The following is a 19,280-nucleotide window of genomic DNA, read 5'->3' as shown; positions in this document are numbered from 1 at the left end:
TGCACATCAAGGTCTGTCTAATCCTCCTGTGCTTTCTAGGATCACACCATTCAATATGTATTCCCTTGCTGTGTTAGTTCTGATCATTGTCCTTTTGAACTGATAAATGTATCATGACTAAACAGCAAGATTAAAAGATCTTTAAGAAAATTACTGTAGCACGGTACTATCTATACTGATATTTATCAGTACTAATCTATTGCTATCTATTCACTCTGAAATCAACTGTACATTAAGGACTGTGGCACAGGAAAAGAAGGTGTAGTCTTTATTGCAATATAGAACATTATGCAAAACAATGAATGATTCTGAAAACATTAATTGTCATTGCTAATTATGTCTGTCTGTTGAATAGAATACTTTCATCTTTAATGTTAAGCATCTCTGGAATGATCTCCACACATCTTCGGAATTGTCTGATAGAAAAGGCAGAATTTCTGTTGGATACCAAAGATTCTTCTCAATTTAACAATCCACGCCGAATAGTACAATTTCTACGCAACATCAAGTTCAGTTATCGTCCTCTGTTGGAAAAATGCAACAAGATTTTTCTTCAGAACATGAAAAATCTAGATGCTGATAACATAAGTATAATCCTTGGGGTCTACCAGTCTTTACATTTTAACAACTGTGACTTTCGCTTAGCTGCTAAATGGAGACTTACTGAACTTATGAATGCACACAGTGACTCTGCCAGTTTTGCCAAGCTATTTGCAGCATTAGGACCTTTATCTGGATCAGTGGTTAGAGAAAGGTATGTTCTTAACTTAGAGAGCTATGCCATCTAAAAATAACTTCTGAACACATTCTTTACTCATTGCATAAGAAAAATGTGGAGCAGTGTTTTGTTTTTTGCAGTTCTATTGTTACATGGTGTAAAAACCATCCTTACGAAATATGTAAATGTCATTGCTTTGAGATTTTAATTTAATGATCTTCATCCATTTGAGATAATTAAATTCCTTTTAAAAATTACCAGAAGTAATGCCTAGTATTTAATATAGTTTAAAAAAAATTAATATTATCTCATTTAAACTAATTTAAATTTAGTTTATAAAATTACAATAAGTAATGCATTATGGGTATTTTCTACATCAAAACTCATTAGAATATAATGAACAAAATAATTTGCAGCAAACTTTTCTTCCTTCCTCGTTATCCCACCACCCTGTCAAATAGGCTTGAATCTGCTACCTTGTTAATGGTTGATGAGTTTAGCCCTTCACAAACATTAGCAGTTATAGAGACCATGGAAGAGATGGAATGCAGGAATTCACAACTAATTCAAAAGTAAGTATACATACTATTGCTCACAAGGATAAGTAGTCTATTGGTTGTGTTTGTTCTGTGTTATCACTTCCTTCATTTTAGGGAGAGATAGTGGGCAATGATAGTGTCAATGGGCTACAAATCCAGAGGGCTGAATTGATACTCTAGTGACACGAGTTCAGATTCTAAGCAGGTAATATTATTTTTCAATTGATAAAATATAGAATTGAATGTTACTTTCATTATCAAAATCCATAACTATAATGGAATTGAGGCTTATTGTTAGCTAAACTAAATGGTGGAGAAACTGTAACAGAATATTTCAATAATGGGTATTCATTGTTCTGAACTTTAATATGCTTTTGCATAATGAAGGAAGCATCCATGAGCCAGCCATTAATGGGTTCATTACTGTCATGCAAGTGAGGAAATGTGTGATTCTTATTCAGCCTGACTTACTCGTAACTCCAGACCCATAGCAACGTGATTAGGCCTAACTGCTTCTCCAAATTGACTGAGTAAACTATTCAGATCAAGGCCAGTTACAGATGTGGAACAAATAATGGCCTTGCTAACAATGAACACAAACTACATAAAGGATAATGAAAGCATTTCATATTGATATTTAACTAGAAAATACTTATTTTACCTTTCACCTTGCTCAGAGTTGCAACAGCTTTGTACACACAATTGGATCAATACAAGCCAGTGGATATTGCAAGATTAACAAAGGCATTGCTATCACTTCGTTGTCAAAATCCAGAGTTATATGCAGAATTGAGGCGAATGTTAACAAGGTAAAATGAATCGTGAAGAAAACTGATCTTACCATAAAATTTGTTATAAATATTTTTCGTTCTGAAGTTTAACACTGCCACAGCAGTAGTGTTCAAGTCTTGTGTGCTTTAGAGAGGTTTCATAACATGTCTGAATAGGTTGATGAGAAAATATCATAAAGCGGACTCAGGAGGGTTCTTGTGGTGCAGCAGATGTTTGGATAACTAAATAAATGGAATTGTAACTTTGAATTCTTAGTTTTGTTTGCAATGCATGCAAAGCTGAATTTCTGTAGATTTTCTGATATTACTGTAATGTAGAAATTAAGTTAATTGAATGCAGAACACTGCATTTTATGAATAAACCTGAAATGTTACTAGAATGTTCAACTGTTGAGGCTTTTTGGGCCTTTACTATTATGTATTAATCAACACTAGTATAGAATTGGTCGCATTCTGCTAAAATGATATGCTGTTTTGGGAGCTAACATTTTATACAGTTAGCAGCAGCAAATATGGAATATGTTTTCAAAGTGCTCCATGCAAATCATGTAACAGTCAGGAAAAACAAAATTGGGTACCTTAAAAAATTGCCTAACAAGGATGAAGTTGTTAAGTTTAGTCCAAACTACTGTTTCATTTTAACCCATCTTTTCATTGTCAAGGTACATAGTCAGAAGCTGATAAATAAAGTTTATTATGGACTGATATTTCTTCAAACAGTGAATGGGTAGAAATGGTTTCTGAATAGAAAGGTGAAAACTCAGGATGGCTGTTGTGACGCAGTGGTAGTGTTCCTACCTCTGGGCCAGAAAACCTGGAATCAAGTTCTAGCTGCTCCAGGGATATGTCATAACATGTCTGAACAGGTTGATTAGAAAATATAATAAAGCTGATTCAGGAGGGTTCTTGTGCTGCACTGGTAATGTCCCTACCTCTGGGCCAGAAGACACAGGTTCAGGTCCCTTTTATAACACATCTAAACAAGTAGATTAAAAAATTTCTAAAAGCTCAAATTGTTCAATCGAGTATTTAGTCTGAACATAGATTATTCACCCTGTTCATCGACTTAAAAAGTGCACTCAGTAGTAGTTTCAAGAAAAAAGCAAAGCAGAACCAGCCAACTGTCGGCCCTCTTCTGTGGTCATATACGTGCCTGGATCTCCTGGAGAAGAAGCACACAGTGTTGATCAGTGCCATCAATGCCTTTAGATAGAGGTGGCCATTGTGGGGGATGCAGTGTTTTATTTCCCCCTCCATCTCCATTTTGGTTTAGCCTCTTCCTGCTCTCCCTATCCCCCACCCTTCACTTTGATGGTTTGCATTGCCCATAATGGGCTTTGCTTATAAATATTTAATTGGCTATGGAAAGTTTCTGGTGGTGGTTAGTAGTTTAAGAAAGGAAAAATGTCATAGGTATATGTTGATGAGAAAGTCATTTGGTTGTGTGTGATAACATTCTGGATATCAGGGGAAAAAAGCAGACTTCTTGCCCATCATGGGTTTTGCATGTAAATTTCTTGTTGACTGCATGGGTAACTACTGGTGATAGTTAATATTTAAAAGAAAAACAAAAGAAATTCATGGTGACTTGTGATGGGAATGTCATTTGGTTGTGTGAGATAAAACTTCTGAATGTAATAAGAAAGAAAAAAACAATTTTAAAAAAAGCAGACTTAGTGGAGGAAAAAAACGCAGACTCAGGGCTCTTCTGGCACACTGATAGTGTTCCTACTTCTGAACCAGGAGACTTAGGTTCAAGTTCCACAAGTTCCAAAGATGTGTAATAACATCCTTAAATAAGTTAATTAAAATAAAAAATAAAGCAGATTCAGAATGGGCTTTGAGTGTAAACGTCTAATTGGCTGTATGGGTGATTACAGTTAATAAGACTTAAAAGCAAAATCAGTGAGATAGAATCTTTTATAGTAGACAGGTAAAACAAGATGGCTGAGGTAAAGGCAATGGACTGCTAATCCATTGTGTTCTATACATGTGAGTTTGAAACACAGTCTTGTCGCTACTTCAGTAAATGATTTGTGCAGGGTTGTTCACCTCTTAGGGTTCTTGTGGAACGGTAGTAGTGTCCCTACCTCTGAGCTAGGAGCATTGAATTCAAGTTCCATCTGTGAAAGTTTTATTGGAAAATATATAGAAGCAAACTCCGGGATCAGTTTGCAGACTGCCTGGCCCAGGGTGCAACAAGTGTATGTACACCATGATATTGGCTCCGTTTTGATGTTCTACTATAAATGATGTTTCTTTCCAGTTGGGCTTCCTAAGTTATTGCAATTATTTTAGAACATCTCAAATCACTTTTCAGACAATAAGGTAGCCACTATTATAATTTGGAAAATAGTGACTGGACCAAACAGAATCATTGTGGATTTACAAAAGTGAAATCGTGCTTGATATATCTACTGGAGTCTTTCAAGGATGTAACTAGTGGAGTTGATGAGGGAGAAGCCAGTAGATGTGGTTTACTTGGACTTTGAGTTCAAGATTGGGTCTTACATAAGAGATTAGCTGGTAAAATTAAAATGCATGGGATTGGGGATAGTGTACTGACATCGATAAAGAACTGTTTTATACAGCTGTTTAGAACTTTAGTTAGGCCACATTTGGAGTGCTGTGTGCAGCTGTGGTCTGTACAATTTTAGGAAGAGCTTTAGAGAGGATGCAAAAGAGATTTTCCAGGATGTTGCCTGGTTTAAAGTGTATTACTACAAGGTGAGGCTGGACAAAGTTGGATTGTTTTTGCTAAAGCATCAGAGGCTGAGGGGCAGCTTAATAAGAGTATGTAAAATAGGAGTATGCTTCTATGAAATGGGCCAGTATATTTGTATATATTAAGCTTCCATAAGTAGCTGTGTGATGATGCACAGATAATTTGTTTTGTAATATCATTTGTGGGAGAAATATTGGCCAACATACTGAAGATTTCTTCTCTATTCTTACAGCCATGGGATCTTTTACATTCACAGTTCCATTAAGCTGGGTGGAGCACAAACACCAGCAGAGGCCGGCTAAGCTAAATAGTCTGTGTTGTGCTGTAATTAGTTGTGCTTGAAGATGATTATTTTATTTTAAAACATTACTTGCTTTAGTATTTCTTATCTGCAGATCAAATTCAAGTACACAGCTTTACACCTAATGTTTTCTTCACTTCAGATTTGCAAAGGTTATAAGGATTAAGTTCCATCACTAAATTATTCAATAAATCACTCAGGAAATATGGTAACTATAGGTTAATGATCACTGCATGTGCACCATATTAGGTATTTTGTACATTAGAGTAATGCCTATACACAAGCACTCTGCCCTGCTATTTTTCTTATAAATGCATTGCAGAATCCATGTAAAAGTTTGCTAATTATCTTGATTTGGCAGACCTAACTTACAATTTTTCAGATCTAACTAAGGTGTGGTCTAAGTCTTATGTCTGTCAGATTTAAATGCATTTGGAAAGTTCCCAGCAGATATGGCACTTCAGATTACTCATTTTGTCATTTTTCTCTTTCTTCCCTTATTTACCATCCCTCCATTACTCTTTCCCACTGCAGTTATCTTCACCGCAGTGTTATCCCTTATGAGGTGTCCATGTTAACTCGGGTTCTCTCTCTCCTTCCTTCTGCACGGATTGATCACTTGATCTCTACACGTATCGATGCTGTCTTGCCCCAGTGTAATTTAAATGACTTGAATGCATTGGCTGTTGCCATCACCAAATGGGTACGGAATGGTTCCTTATACCAACCTGGCACAACAGCAGTGTACATGAAACTACTACAGAAACTGAATAAGTGTGGTTTGGAAAGATTGCAGAAGGCAGACAATATGGATCTATTGATAGAAGAGCTAAAATACGTCTCTGGAGAATGGTTTGAAGAAGTACTTTGCGAAGAAACAATGACCACCTTAGAACGATTAATTGATCAGGTGACTGAGTCCAACGTTGTGGAATTTGCCCTATTTCTAACCAAAACAAGTTGCCTACACGCTGATCTGCTGGACCAAATAGCATCTGTCACGCTTAAACATATCAACAAGGTACGTAACAATAGTACATTATATAGCAAACCAAGGTTTTCCTCCTTTTGACCACCACCTTAACCTGTAAACTATAATGCTGCCATAGGGGAAACTTTCAACATCTGTAAGGGCTTCATTCAGGTAGTGGGGAATGAACCCGTCATACAACTTGTCTGATTTTTTTTTGTTTTTCTTTCCATTGGTTTAAATTGAAAACAGAATTACAGTTGGAATTGATGGGTGTTTAAGGGAACAGTCTGGCTTTGTTGAAGTACTGTGGAAAGTAGAAAGAACAGTCGTTTGTTTGCCTTTACCTTCTATTCAGGATAAATCTATATCCCAACCACAGCTATTTACTAGTCAACCTGTTCAGAGATGATAGTTCACACCTCTGAAGCAGGTGGGACTTAATGCAAGTCTCCTGACTCAGAGATAAGGACAGTACCACTGCAATACAAGGAACCCATATCCCAAATGTGCATTGTCATTTTTATAAATTACTTAGACGCACGCATAGGTGGATGGAATAGTACATTTGTAGATGACACTAAAGTCGGTGGAGTAGTGGACAGTTTGGAAGAATGTTACAGGTTGCAGGGGGACTTGGATAAACTGCAGAATTGGGCTGAGAGGTGACAAATGGAGTTCAATGTAGCTAAATGTGAGGTGATGCACTTTGGGAAGAATAACAGGAAGGCAGAGTATTGGGTCACTGGAAAGATTCTTGGTAGTGTGGATGTGCAGAGGGATCTTGGAGTCCATGTACATAGAACCCTGAAAGTTGCCACCCAGGTGGATAGTGCTGTACAGAAGGCATACGGTGTGTTAGGTTTCATTCGTACAGGGATTAAGTTCTGGAGCCGCTATATCATGCTGCAACTATACAAAACGCTAGTGCGGCCACACTTGGAATATTGTATACAGTTCTGGTCACCATATTTTGGGAAGAATGTGGAAGCATTGGAAAAGGTGCAGAGGAGATTTACCAGGATGTTGCCTGGTCTGGAGAGAAGGTCTTAGGAGGAAAGGCTGAGAGACTTGGATCTCTTCTCATTGGAAAGAAGAAGGCTAAGAGGGGTTTTGATAGAGACATACAAGATGATCAGAGGATTGGATAGGGTTGACAGTGAAAGTCTTTCTTTTTCCTAGGATGATGACGTCAGCTTGTACGCGGGGGCATAACTACAAATTGAGGGGTGATAGTTTTAAGACAGATGTCAGAGGCAGATTCTTTATGCAGAGAGTGGTAAGGGTGTGGAATGCCCTACCTGCTAATGTAGTCAACTCAGCCACATTAGGGAGATTTAAACAATCCTTAGATAAGCACATGGATGATGATGGGATAGTGTACGGGGATGAGCTGAGAATAGTTCACAGGTCAGCGTGACATTGAGGGCCGAAGGGCCTGTTCTGCACTGCATTGTTCTCTGTTCTATGTTCTAAATAGATTCTTGCATGTTGGAATGAATTCTCAGTATTTTCCCACTGTCTTAAGTCGCAGAAGAGGTAATTTAGATTTCTTTGAGCCTTCCTGCAAGTAGCAATTAAAGAGGCATTTATGTTACATAGTTTAAAATGATTGGATAATGATGGAAAATAAATGTTATAAAACAAAGAATGGGTCGAAATGGCCTTTTCCTATTCTGTAGTCCTTAACTTTTATAAATGTCGTGCACTATTTCTGAATTTCTAGTCATTCTACACAAATTATTTAAATTATTCTGGGCTTCTGGGTTTGGGAAAGATGGTGTGAAACTTGAAAGAGTTCAGAAAAGATTTACAAGGATATGGCCAGGGTTGGAGGATTTGAGCTATAGGGAGAGGCTGCACAGGTTGTTTTCCCTGTAGCGTTAGAGGCTGAGGGTTGACCTTATAGAGGTTTACAAAATTGAGGGGCATGGATCGGGTAAATAGGCAAAGTCTTTTCCCTGGGGTCGGGGAGTCCAAAACTAGAGAGCAGAGGTTTAGGGTGAAAGGGGAAAGATATACAAGGGATCTAAGGGGCAACTTTTTCACAGAATGGTACGTATATGGAATGAGCTGCCAGAGAAAGTGGTGGAGGCTGGTACAATTGCAACATTTAAGAGACAATTGGATGGGTATATGAATAGAAAGGGTTTGGACGGATATGGGCTGGGTGCTGGCAGGTGGGACTAGATTAGATTGGAATATCTGGTTGGCATGGATGGGTTGGACCGAAGGGTCTGTTTCCATGCTGTATATCTCTATGACTCTGATTATAACAGGTAAAGGATGTTACTGTAATGTGAATCCATTATTCAAGAAATGTCACACTCGAAAATTGTAGAAAGGGAAAGTGGACCAAATACCCCAAAAACTTGATATTGATTTCATCTGTATTTTTATTTTGAAGATTTCTTGGGCTATGGAATGCTAAAGCATATGTTATTATTGAGTCATTTAAAAGATCTTGGATCACTTTTTGAAAAAGAATATGAAATAATATTTGGAAAGGGGGAAGAAAAATGAGAAGCAACTTAGCAAAAGTTATGGATTATTTGCTGTTGTTGAAATGTTCTACAAACTAAAATAAATCTGAGTTCCTTCATCCTCAATGAACAGACCTAGATTGCTTTTTGAATAATGGTTCCTAAGCAATTTATAAGTGAAAATACTTTTGATGCAGCAATAAAATGGTAACTTTATTTTTGTTCAATACTTCAGATCCATTATTCAGCCATATATGCCACTCTACTTCCATTCACTATCTTGAATTATGATCCTCCACAAGCTGAAGAGTTCTTTGAATCCAGTATACAGCATATCAGGCCTCATTTGAGTGAGTATTATACTGTGCATTATGATAATGCAGAATCTAAACTTTTGCAAATCAATAAAAGTCAGCAGACATTCACTTAAGTCAACGCATTGCTTGACTTCTCATTTTCAACACAATTATTTTCAATCTATAAATGATTTAAATGCATTGCAAGATTACATTACTGTTTAAACATTGAGTTCAAATATATTAGTTAAATTTAAGACTACAGTGGTGATTGCTTGTCATAATATTAGATTTCTGGATTACAGTGTTTAATTGAAAGCCAAGCCCCTCTCCTGCACTGTTTCCATTCACAGTCCACTATTTTAAGTTATACATGAAAAATTGGTGATTTAAGCATTTTGCCATTTTGTGAATTGGTAGTAAGGTCCTGAGCACCTTGCCCAATTTCTCTGGCAACTATTGGCTTAAGCCACTCAACCATGTACTGTACTTGATGGTGGCCTAAACTTTGGACTGGATTGGGAAAGCTGATTAGGACAATAAGTCAGTAAATGAAGATTGAATCTGAACTGCTATCTTTTTGAAGCATAGAGATTGATGACAGAAGACTTCACGGGTTTGTGCAACCAAACATAAAGTTTACTATCTAGAAAAGTAAAATAGCTTAAAATATTGATCTTGTACACAAATTTTCAAAATCAACATGAAGCAAAAGTGAATTGACAAGCAAACTGGTTAAATAGAATGACCCACACATTGGACGTACATGGAATAATGTAGGTTAGATGGGCTTCAGATTGGTATGACAGGTTGGCGCAACATCGAGGGCCGAAGGGCCTGTACTGCACTGTAATGTTCTATGTTCTATTAAGTAGCTAATACAACCAAGACCAATCCAATGCACTCATTAACAACCCTTCTAGATGTCAGAAACCACCCGAGTCACAACAATCTTTCTCAATAATCTTTTCAAAGGGATTTCCACTCTTCAAACTCAAAGATCTGCTTCTCAACTTCCTCCAATACAGTTGCAACTTGGGGTGCCTCAATATCTGCTCATTTTCCAGAGATTTAATCCTGTCTTCCAAGTCCTAATTGCACTCGAATTCACGATCCCACCTCGCCAGGATTTCTCTCAGCACGACATACATGGAGCCAGCACAAGAATGCATTTTGCTACCTGCAGCTTCTACCTGTAATCTTCTGACAGTCTTTTCATTGTTCCTCTTGGTCACCACCCTCTTCTTCTGGTTTCTTGGTTTTCTTTCTCTCTCAGGACTCCTGCCTTGTCTATCGAAAGGATACTAGAAGTCCCTATATTGGGTCATGTGACCAGTCATTTCTAATAGTTACAAAAAGAATAGAGATTGGATATCTCTTGCTTTTGAGTTTTTGATTAATTATACTGCTGTGGATTGTGTAGGTCAAATTTCAGCCACATCTTTAAGGGTTGAGGCATTTTGTAGAATTATGCTTGGATTGCGAATTTTAGGTAGCTTTGATAGCACCTTGTACCCTGTACCGAGGAAGTCAAGGGAAACTGGAACAGTTTCTTGCATGCCTTTTTTTGTTTAAAAATTATCAAAATCTACTTTTGTTCCAGTCTCCCTTGACTTCCATTTTACTATTATTACATTGCAACAAATGTTTCATAATGTACTTCCTTGACTGTAAAGACTCTTAAGATGTCCTGAGCTCATCAATATAAATCCTTAAGGTTATTTCTTTCCATTCTCCAGAAATATATAACATGTTTAGTAAGAAAGTAAATTGCGATGCTTCTGAGACACCAATACTTTCAAAAAAAAGATTGATGGATATAATTTAGGACATAAGTTACGTTTCATTTTAACTAAATCAATGGCAAGTGACAACTTGATTTTGAAATCTATATAGTTGGTCCTAATTTACCCCTTCCCATTTGAATAAATTTGAAATTTACTATCAAAAATGTCTATAGGAAGGCAAAGGATAATTTCCAGGAAAGAATTCAGATATATTAATATTTCTTTCATAAGTTCCTGATTTTAATTTGAAAATTTATTTTTATCCAAGCATCTAGAAGAACTGTGACTACATTTCAATTGCGTAATGCTGTTTATTGTATTTGTGTACTGTACCTTTCCCATAAGGATGAGTTTTGAAAGACAAAAATATCCATCATTTTCATAGTTTAGAATATTAATCTTGCCAATTAACATTGGCAGTATTAATAGGAATGCAAAATCAATTCTCTAAAAATTATTTTGCAAGCTTAGCAAGTTTTTAACCTTTATTGTGCTGATTAGATTGTTGAGTGATATACAGAGGAACCTCGATTATCCAAATATCAAATTATCCGAAGAGGTCCCGATAGAAATATTACATCAAAGATGGGGTTGGGGGGTGGGCAGGGAGCGGGGTTGGGGGCGGTATTGGACTGGTTGGGGGGAGCGAATGGGCGTGGGGGGGGAGGGCAGGGGCTCACACGCAGTGTGATGCTGCCTAGACTCCTGAGCGAGGAGCGGACTTAACAGAAAACTGAGATCCAGAGGAAAGGCATTGGATCAATTAACCGAATAATCAGTTATCCAAACGAAATAGTGCCTGCCCATCTTGTTCAGATAATCGAGGTTCCTCTTTAATGGAGGATTTCTTTCCCGACATTATGACAGTGATTATACTTTGTCAATATTTAATTATGTAAAGCTCTTTGAGACACCCATAGATCTTGAAAAATGCCACATAAATGCAAGTTTGTTCTTTTTCCGTAGATTTATGTGACCCTCATCTTCTGGTCCTACTTGGTTACTCACTAGCTCTGGCAAGCTATTTTCCTGAAGATCTAATTAAGACTATTTTTTGTGTGGATTTCCTAGCGAAGTTGGACTCTCAACTGGATAGTAAGTTTCATTTGTTATTTAAACATTGGTACTTGTAAATTATTAAAGATATCATATGACCTTACACTCCAACAATTTTGAAATCTCATGTACATTAGGCCTGTTTGCTGAACCCCCTCCTCCGCAATATAATTTCAAAACAAAGCATCACTGCCTTTGAACAAAGCATTTTGACATTTTGGTTAGTATTTTCCAGATGTGATCTAAAGCATTAATTATCAACTTGACATTTCCCTTTTTGGATGCCAGTCCACACCCTTTTAGACGTGTACACTGGTCAGACCTGAGATTGGATATGTTACATTTGGTTGAGGATGAAATTTTAATATTCCAAACTTCAGATATTTTGAGAAACAATTTTTGGATAGATTATCACCCCATAAGTCAGGATTGACTGGTGACAACAAAATCAATTTAATTACTACTTTGTGGAATTAAACTTATCATCTTTAATCAGTCTGGCCTGTAGTCGACATAAACATAACATGATTCTTAACTCTCTCTACTTTTTGTCATTTACGTAAATGATTTGAATGCAAGCATAAGAGGTACAGTTAGTAAGTTTGCAGATGACACCAAAATTGGAGGTGTAGTGGACAGCGAAGAGGGTTACCTCAGATTACAACAGGATCTGGACCAGATGGGCCAATGGGCTGAGAAGTGGCAGATGGAGTTTAATTCAGATAAATGCGAGGTGCTGCATTTTGGGAAAGCAAATCCTAGCAGGACTTATACACTTAATGGTAAGGTCCTAGGGAGTGTTGCTGAATAAAGAGACCTTGGAGTGCAGGTTCATAGCTCCTTGAAAGTGGAGTCGCAGGTAGATAGGATAGTGAAGAGGGCGTTTGGTATGCTTTCCTATATTGGTCAGAGTATTGAGTACAGGAGTTGGGAGGTCATGTTGCTGCTGTACAGGACATTGGTTAGGCCACTGTTGGAATATTGCGTGCAATTCTGGTCTCCTTCTTATCAGAAAGATGTTGTGAAACTTGAAAGGGTTCAGAAAAGATTTACAAGGACGTTGCCAGGGTTGGAGGATCTGACCTACAGGGAGAGGCTGAACAGGCTGGGGCTGTTTTCCCTGGAGAGTCGGAGGCTGAGTGGTGACCTTATAGAGGTTTACAAAATTATGAGGGGCATGGATAGGATAAATAGACAACATCTTTTCCCTGGGGTCAGGAGTCCAGAACTAGAGGGCATAGGTTTAGGGTGAGAGGGGGAAGATATAAAAGAGACCTAAAGGGCAACTTTTTCATGCAGAGGGTGGTATGTGTATGGAATGAGCTGCCAGAGGATGTGGTGGAGGCTGGTACAATTACAACATTTAAGAGGCATTTGGATGGGTATATGAATAGGAAGGGTTTGGAGGGATATGGGCCAGGTGCTGGCAGGTGGAACTAGATTGGGTTGGGATATCTGGTCGGCATGGACGGGTTGGACCGAAGGGTCTATTTCCATGCTGTACATCTCTATGACTCTACTCTGCAAAGCACTAGGCTATATGTGAAGGCTTACCAGCATCCTCTTGGGATAATTAGGCATGGGCAATAAATGGTGCCTGTTCTGAGAATACCTCCATATTGGGAATGAGCAGAAAAATGTCAAACACATCTGAATTACTCATTGTTTAACTTTGATTTTAGCCATCGGTAAAAACTCTTCTGCTTATCATTTTGTTCTTGAGTCAGTTGGACTGCTCATTTAAAAAGTATCCAGAGCTGGGAAATGATTAGTTTTCATTCTTTCAAATACATATCATCAACGTCATGCTTGTATTTAAATTTTGAGGTTACTGCTTTAAAGGTAACTTAGAAATTATGTAGCCCACTGTGTGCTTCTGGATCAACTGATTAAGCAACTTAACAGCTGATGAAGATTGCCTTTGGAAGTGTTGGCTAACATTATAATGGTACAACATTTTGCCAGAGAAAGAGGCTCCTAAGAAAGGGAGAGAAAAATTCCTGCACCTGATTGTTATCTGTTAACTGCATCGGAGTCTCCACGTGAAGATTTGATTGAGGATGGGATCAAAATCATCCTTTTGAATAAAATGCCTTTGTAAAGGGTAAAATTGGTGAAAAGAGAAAGTACTGTAATTTATTATAATAATTGATTTCTAATACTAGCATTCCCTGATGTTCTGAACATGCGGATCCGGTTACGTTTAATGGAGCTGAACAGAGCTGTCTGTTTAGAGTGCCCGGAATTCCAGACGCCTTGGTTTCATGACCGTTATTGTCAGCAATTACTAAATAAAGGTTAGTGATTACTTCTATAAATAGAAATATATTTTTAGCCCTTTTTGCCCCGGCTTTTTCCACTGTTATTTCTCTTTCAGCACTTATTCAATGCAGTCTGTGTTGTTGTGGGAAGGAATATAAGAGCATAAGAAATAGAAGCAGGAGTAATCATTCAGCCCCTCAAGTCTGACCCACCATTCAATAAGACTGTGGCTGATCTGCCTTGCAACTCATTTCCTCTTTTGTGCTCGTTCTCTGGAAAGTTGAGAGCTATGATACTTTCTAACTTTCTAACTTTACCAGACAGGGTAAAGAGCAGAAAGGATGTTCCCAATGATCAGGAACTCCAGAACTAAGGATGTGGAATAAACTCTTTTGGACTGAGATGAGAAATTTCTTCATCTAGAGAATGGTGAGACTGTGGAATTCACTGCCATAAAAAGAAATTTAGGCCAAAACATTGTATAATTTCAGGAAGGATTTAGATACAGTTCAAAGGTTCATCAGCATCCTGCAGATTGGAACACTTGGAGCTTGATCTGTGTCTCTGCAGCTGTAACACTGTATTCTGTGCGTTGTTCTGCTATCCTGATACATTTTCGTATGGTACAAAAATTGCTTGTGCAGCACACAAAACAACACTTTCACTGTATGTTGGTACATGTAACAACAATAAATGAAACTCAAACTAAAGGGATCAAAGGATACAGGGAAGCAGCAGGAACAGACTATTGAGTTGAATGATCAGCCATGATCACACTGAATGGCAGAACAGGCTCAAAGGGCGAAATGCCTGACATATACTCCTATTTCTAGGTTCCTTTTAAAATACTTTGTGTTCTAGCCTCTGCAACGTCTGGGCAGAGAATTCCAGACATTCATCTCTGGGAGAAAAATTCCTTTGCATCTCAGTTTTAAAGGATTGTCTCCTCATTTTGTGACGTGCCCCTTAGTTGAAGCTTTCTTATTAGTGGCAACATCATCTCAACTTCTATCCTGTCAAATACCTTGGAATCTTGCATGTATCCATCAGATCACCCTTCATTTTTCTAGACTCTCATGAATAAAGTCCTAACCTGTTTAGATGTTCTTAAAAGTCAACCACTTCATCCCAGGAATCAGCCTAGTGAACCTTTTTTGTTTGAACTGCCTAATATGCCAGTACGTCCTTTCTTAAATTTGGAGGCCAAAGCAGCATAACCTTCCCCACATGTTGCCTTACCAACACCCTGCACAGTTGCAACACAGCTTCTCTATTTTGAACTCCAAACTCCTTGTATTAAGGACCCCAAATTCCATTTAACTTCTTAATTACTTGCACATGCATGTTAACTTTGTATGTTTCATGCATAGGATCACCCAGATCCATCTGCATGGCAGTTTTCTGAGGTCACTCTCCACTCAGCTAATAGTCTGCTTTTGATTTGTCCTCCTGAAATGCATGACTTCATACGTTAAAATCCAACTACCAATCTTTTGTCCACTGTCTGAACCTTTCTGCCCCCTCTTGTAGATTATCTATGTCCTTATTACAACATGGCCTCCCACCTATTTTTGTCTCTTCAGAAAATCTTGATACATTACATTTTGATCCCTCCTGGTGTCATTATTATAGATAGTAAATAATTAGTTAAAATTAATGCTTGTGGCACTCTGCTAATTACTTCTTTCCAACCTGAAAAAGACCCATTAATCCTCAATCTCTCTGTCTTCTGTTTTTTAACCAGTCCTCAATCCATGCTAATACATTATGTCCAATACAATGGGCTTCTATCTTTTGCAATAATCTTGTATACAACATCTCATCAATGCCTTCTGGAAATCCAAATAATATCTACCAATTCCCCTTTTGTCAACTCTGCTTATTATATCCTCAAAGAACTTGAGCAAATTGGTCAAACATTTGTCAAAGCTAATAATTGTCATATAGACAAACAGGAGGCTGGAAGAACACAGCAAGCCAGGCAGCATCAGGAGGGGAGAAGTCAACATTTCGGGTATTAGCCTTCCTTCAGGACTGAATGTGGGGATAAAGAAAGCTACAAATAAAGAGAGGGGTTGCTGGGTGGAAGGGTAAGTTCGTGATAGGTGGTGTGGGGAGAGTAGTGGAATGGTGAGATAGTGATAGGCACTACTTCACTTAATATCACTACCTCACCATACCGCTATTCTCCCCAACTATCCCACCCCACCCTCTCTTTATCTGTAACTCCCCATATCCCCACATCTCGTCCTAAAGAAGGATTAATACCCGCAATGTTGACTTCTCCACCTCCTGACTCTGTCTGGTGTGCTGTGTTTGTCCAGCTTCCTGTTTGTCTACTTTGGATGCCAGCATCTGCAGTTTTTTTTTGTCTCTATTAATAGTTATCTTTTATTTATTGTCTGTCTGCTTGACCTGTAGGAGAGCCAATAGTCCCAATGTGATAGCATGGGTCTGGATCTCAGAATGTATAAAGGGAATGTCTGTGTCATTTTTAATACTGTTGACTTTGTACTTTATTATGAAAGGGACCAATATGCCGTTGAGTTATCTGTATTGTCTATGATCTTTTGCCGTGTTTCAATCCATGGTTAACATACAAGTTCAATAACTGAAATATTAAAATATCAGGACAAGAGTGCCTGTCAAAATTCAAATTTCAATGACGTTTTCATGTATCATTAATTGTATTTGCGTGAGGAGATAACTGAATAAATATGATAATTGTGATTCTGTTGATTAAGTAAATTTTATCTCTTCATCAGTTTTAATCATAGGTGGAGCAATGGTATTGAGGAAAAAGGTTACTGTTATTCTGTCGAGGAAAAAGTTACTGTTATTCGCTCGGTATAGACTGTCACCTGCCATTAACATCAGTGATGTAATTGGTGCGGACTTTTGATCTTATGTTTTCAATTTGTGTTGAAACCTCATTTGATATGTTAAAATTTATGTTATTAATACTAAGCATTCGAGTATATCAATTTCTGACTGCAAAACTTGCTGTTTTGTAATGTTTTTTATTTTAAAGGCAATCCTTCTGTCAGTGCAATCCAGCAACAGATTCAAGAAATATTGGAGCACTTATTGGGAGGAAGTATCTATTTCAAAACCTCTGTGTTTACCCCATACTATTATTTAATAGGTATGTTACTTGATCTTCTGCAGTTTCCTTCAGATATAATCATGTTTTGCATTTTAGAGGAAAGGTAATTTAAATTTCCTGTATTATTCTCTGTTCCTCCTAACTCCAGTGATCTAATGTATCACTGATTCTGAAATCAAAGAGTTCTTTAATTTTGATGTAAGAGTTCATTGCTTTTTGAGTACATTGTTTTTAAAGACTTTTAAAACTGAAATTGGTCTTTCATTTTAATAACACTGCACATACTTCCCTGTCGGTCCACTCGGGTGACTGTCTGTGTGGAGTTTGCACGTTCTCCCCATGTCTGTGTGGGTTTCCTCCGGATGCTCTGGTTTCCTCCCACAATCCAAAGATGTGCAGATCAGGTGAATTGGCCATGCTAAATTGCCCAGTGTGTTAGGTGCATTAGTCAGAGGGCAATGGATCTGGGTGGGTTACTCTTCGGAGGGTTGGTGTGGACTGGTTGGGCCGAAGGGCCTGTTTCCACACTGTATGGAATCTAAAAATCTAAATAAGGCTTTAAAACAAAAAAGAACAGAATGAATGATCGTCAATTATCTAATTATTTGATGACAGTCTTCCTAATTCTTTGAAATAAGTTCAACTTGCATGTTAAAACTTAGCTAGTTTTCAGAAGATTTAGTGAAAGAATGTAGGAAGACAAGATATTGAGTAAGCTATTTAGCCTAGAATCTGTTATGCCATTTAATTCAATCATGTTTCATCTGTATCTTGACTGTATTTACTCTCTCAAGCTCTTCACAACTGAAAATAATCAGTCTTAAACTTCAATTGACCTGGTATCTACAGCCTTTTGAGGAATGTGTTCCAAATTTCAACCATCCCTTTTGTTAGGAATAATGCTCTCTTTTGTAAATAACCTAGTTCTAATTTCTGATTTATCCCTCTGGACTGGACTTTCACACAAGAGGGAATAGTTTCTTTGAATATACCCAATCAAATCCTTTCATTATTATTCTTAAACAGAATCATCTCTCAACCATCTAAATTTAGGTCATATAAATCTCTCTTATTCCCTTGTTGCCAGCTTTTAATCCTTTTAAGCTGTGGTATATGCTTGGTCAACCTTCTCTGCATCCTGAACACACACACACATGCTGAAAACTGAATTCAGTACTCCAAATGGTACTTACCTAAGACTTTATTTCCTTTCTTTTGAATTTCACCTCCTTTGAGATAAATATCAACATTTCATTTGTTATTTCCAGGTGATCATTCTTTCATGTAAATGTACCACTGTAAATCCATGTTTGACATCCTTCTTAAGAAAAAGTTATTGTTAATGGTGATTTTCCCCCATTAAATATTTTGATTTTGAAATTGATAATTCATTTCTTGTAGACTTTGAATGTGTCCTTGACAAATATCAAAAGCCTCTTCCTTATGTTGATCAGAGTGTTATGCTACTTTCTGAGAAGAGAAAAATGTGTTGGGAACCAGACAACAAACATATTAATGAGAAACAGCTAGTACCTGGAACACACAGGTTTGTACACAGCCAGTTTGCTTTTTCTCTTAAATGTTATTCTGAAGCAATATTTTTCAAAATATCTTCAAAACGAGGTCACTCTACCAAGATAAAACCTGCATTTTTTTGATGTAGCTCGTAACTAGCTTGTAACTGCTTAATTTTGACTTTTGAATGTTGTTCAGTTTCTATGTGCTCCTATCGAACTAACCAACTAGTATTTTAGCCACAATTGTGTGATGTTAAGAATGGTTATTTCTCAAGAGCTACTTGCAGTACTATTCTCCATCTGATACAATAAGATTTGTTATCTAGGAAATTGAGTGTATTGGGTTTTTTATTTTGCTTTGCAGCAGAGATCTGAAGGTGACTACGCACCTGCAGTTTGCCATAGCTAAACCAGCAAGAAAGATTCAAATTTCCACAAATATTAAATTTATTCTATAATCTTTCCTATCGCGATAACTTAATAGAGTGCATTCGTATATGTTGATGTGGTTTGGCATTTTTTAATGTAAATTCATGCATCGGACTTATGGCCTTTTTTATGAATTGGTAGTTAACTCACTGTAAAACACTATTGAAGTAAAGTAGTTCTACGTGGTTTAACCAAAATAGCATATTGTGTTATTGACATTTTTTGACTGAATTATTATTAATAATAACATTTAGTAAGTAAGGTTATTGACAAATTTACATTTTTGAGTGACTTACTTAC

At 37.4% G+C, this 19,280-nt stretch overlaps 1 protein-coding gene and 1 long non-coding RNA gene across 6 annotated transcripts in view; one reads left to right on the top strand and one right to left on the bottom strand.

Annotated features, from left to right (window-relative positions):
• The window catches only part of fastkd1 (FAST kinase domains 1), a 53,375-nt gene that overhangs the window by 27,004 nt on the left and 7,091 nt on the right, over positions 1–19,280 (top strand). For 4 of the 5 annotated variants that reach the window (XM_072579266.1, XM_072579267.1, XM_072579268.1 and 1 more), the window contains 9 exons: positions 356–754; positions 1,180–1,290; positions 1,935–2,066; positions 5,609–6,095; positions 8,763–8,877; positions 11,577–11,705; positions 13,832–13,963; positions 16,960–17,073; positions 18,436–18,580. In XM_072579266.1, coding sequence (XP_072435367.1) covers positions 356–754; positions 1,180–1,290; positions 1,935–2,066; positions 5,609–6,095; positions 8,763–8,877; positions 11,577–11,705; positions 13,832–13,963; positions 16,960–17,073; positions 18,436–18,580 — 1,764 coding nt within the window. The remainder of the gene's footprint in view (positions 1–355; positions 755–1,179; positions 1,291–1,934; positions 2,067–5,608; positions 6,096–8,762; positions 8,878–11,576; positions 11,706–13,831; positions 13,964–16,959; positions 17,074–18,435; positions 18,581–19,280) is intronic. The other variant, XR_011961685.1, reaches the window with a different exon arrangement.
• LOC140482202 (uncharacterized) lies at positions 395–18,439 on the bottom strand. Its single transcript, XR_011961686.1, has 3 exons — positions 18,228–18,439; positions 17,320–17,590; positions 395–524 (listed from the first exon to the last, which is right to left on the bottom strand). It is a non-coding gene; the product is annotated as an uncharacterized lncRNA (long non-coding RNA).

Source organism: Chiloscyllium punctatum, chromosome 10 (genome assembly GCF_047496795.1).
Source record: "Chiloscyllium punctatum isolate Juve2018m chromosome 10, sChiPun1.3, whole genome shotgun sequence".
NCBI lineage: Eukaryota > Metazoa > Chordata > Chondrichthyes > Orectolobiformes > Hemiscylliidae > Chiloscyllium > Chiloscyllium punctatum.
This window is presented reverse-complemented; position numbering and strand designations above follow the sequence as displayed.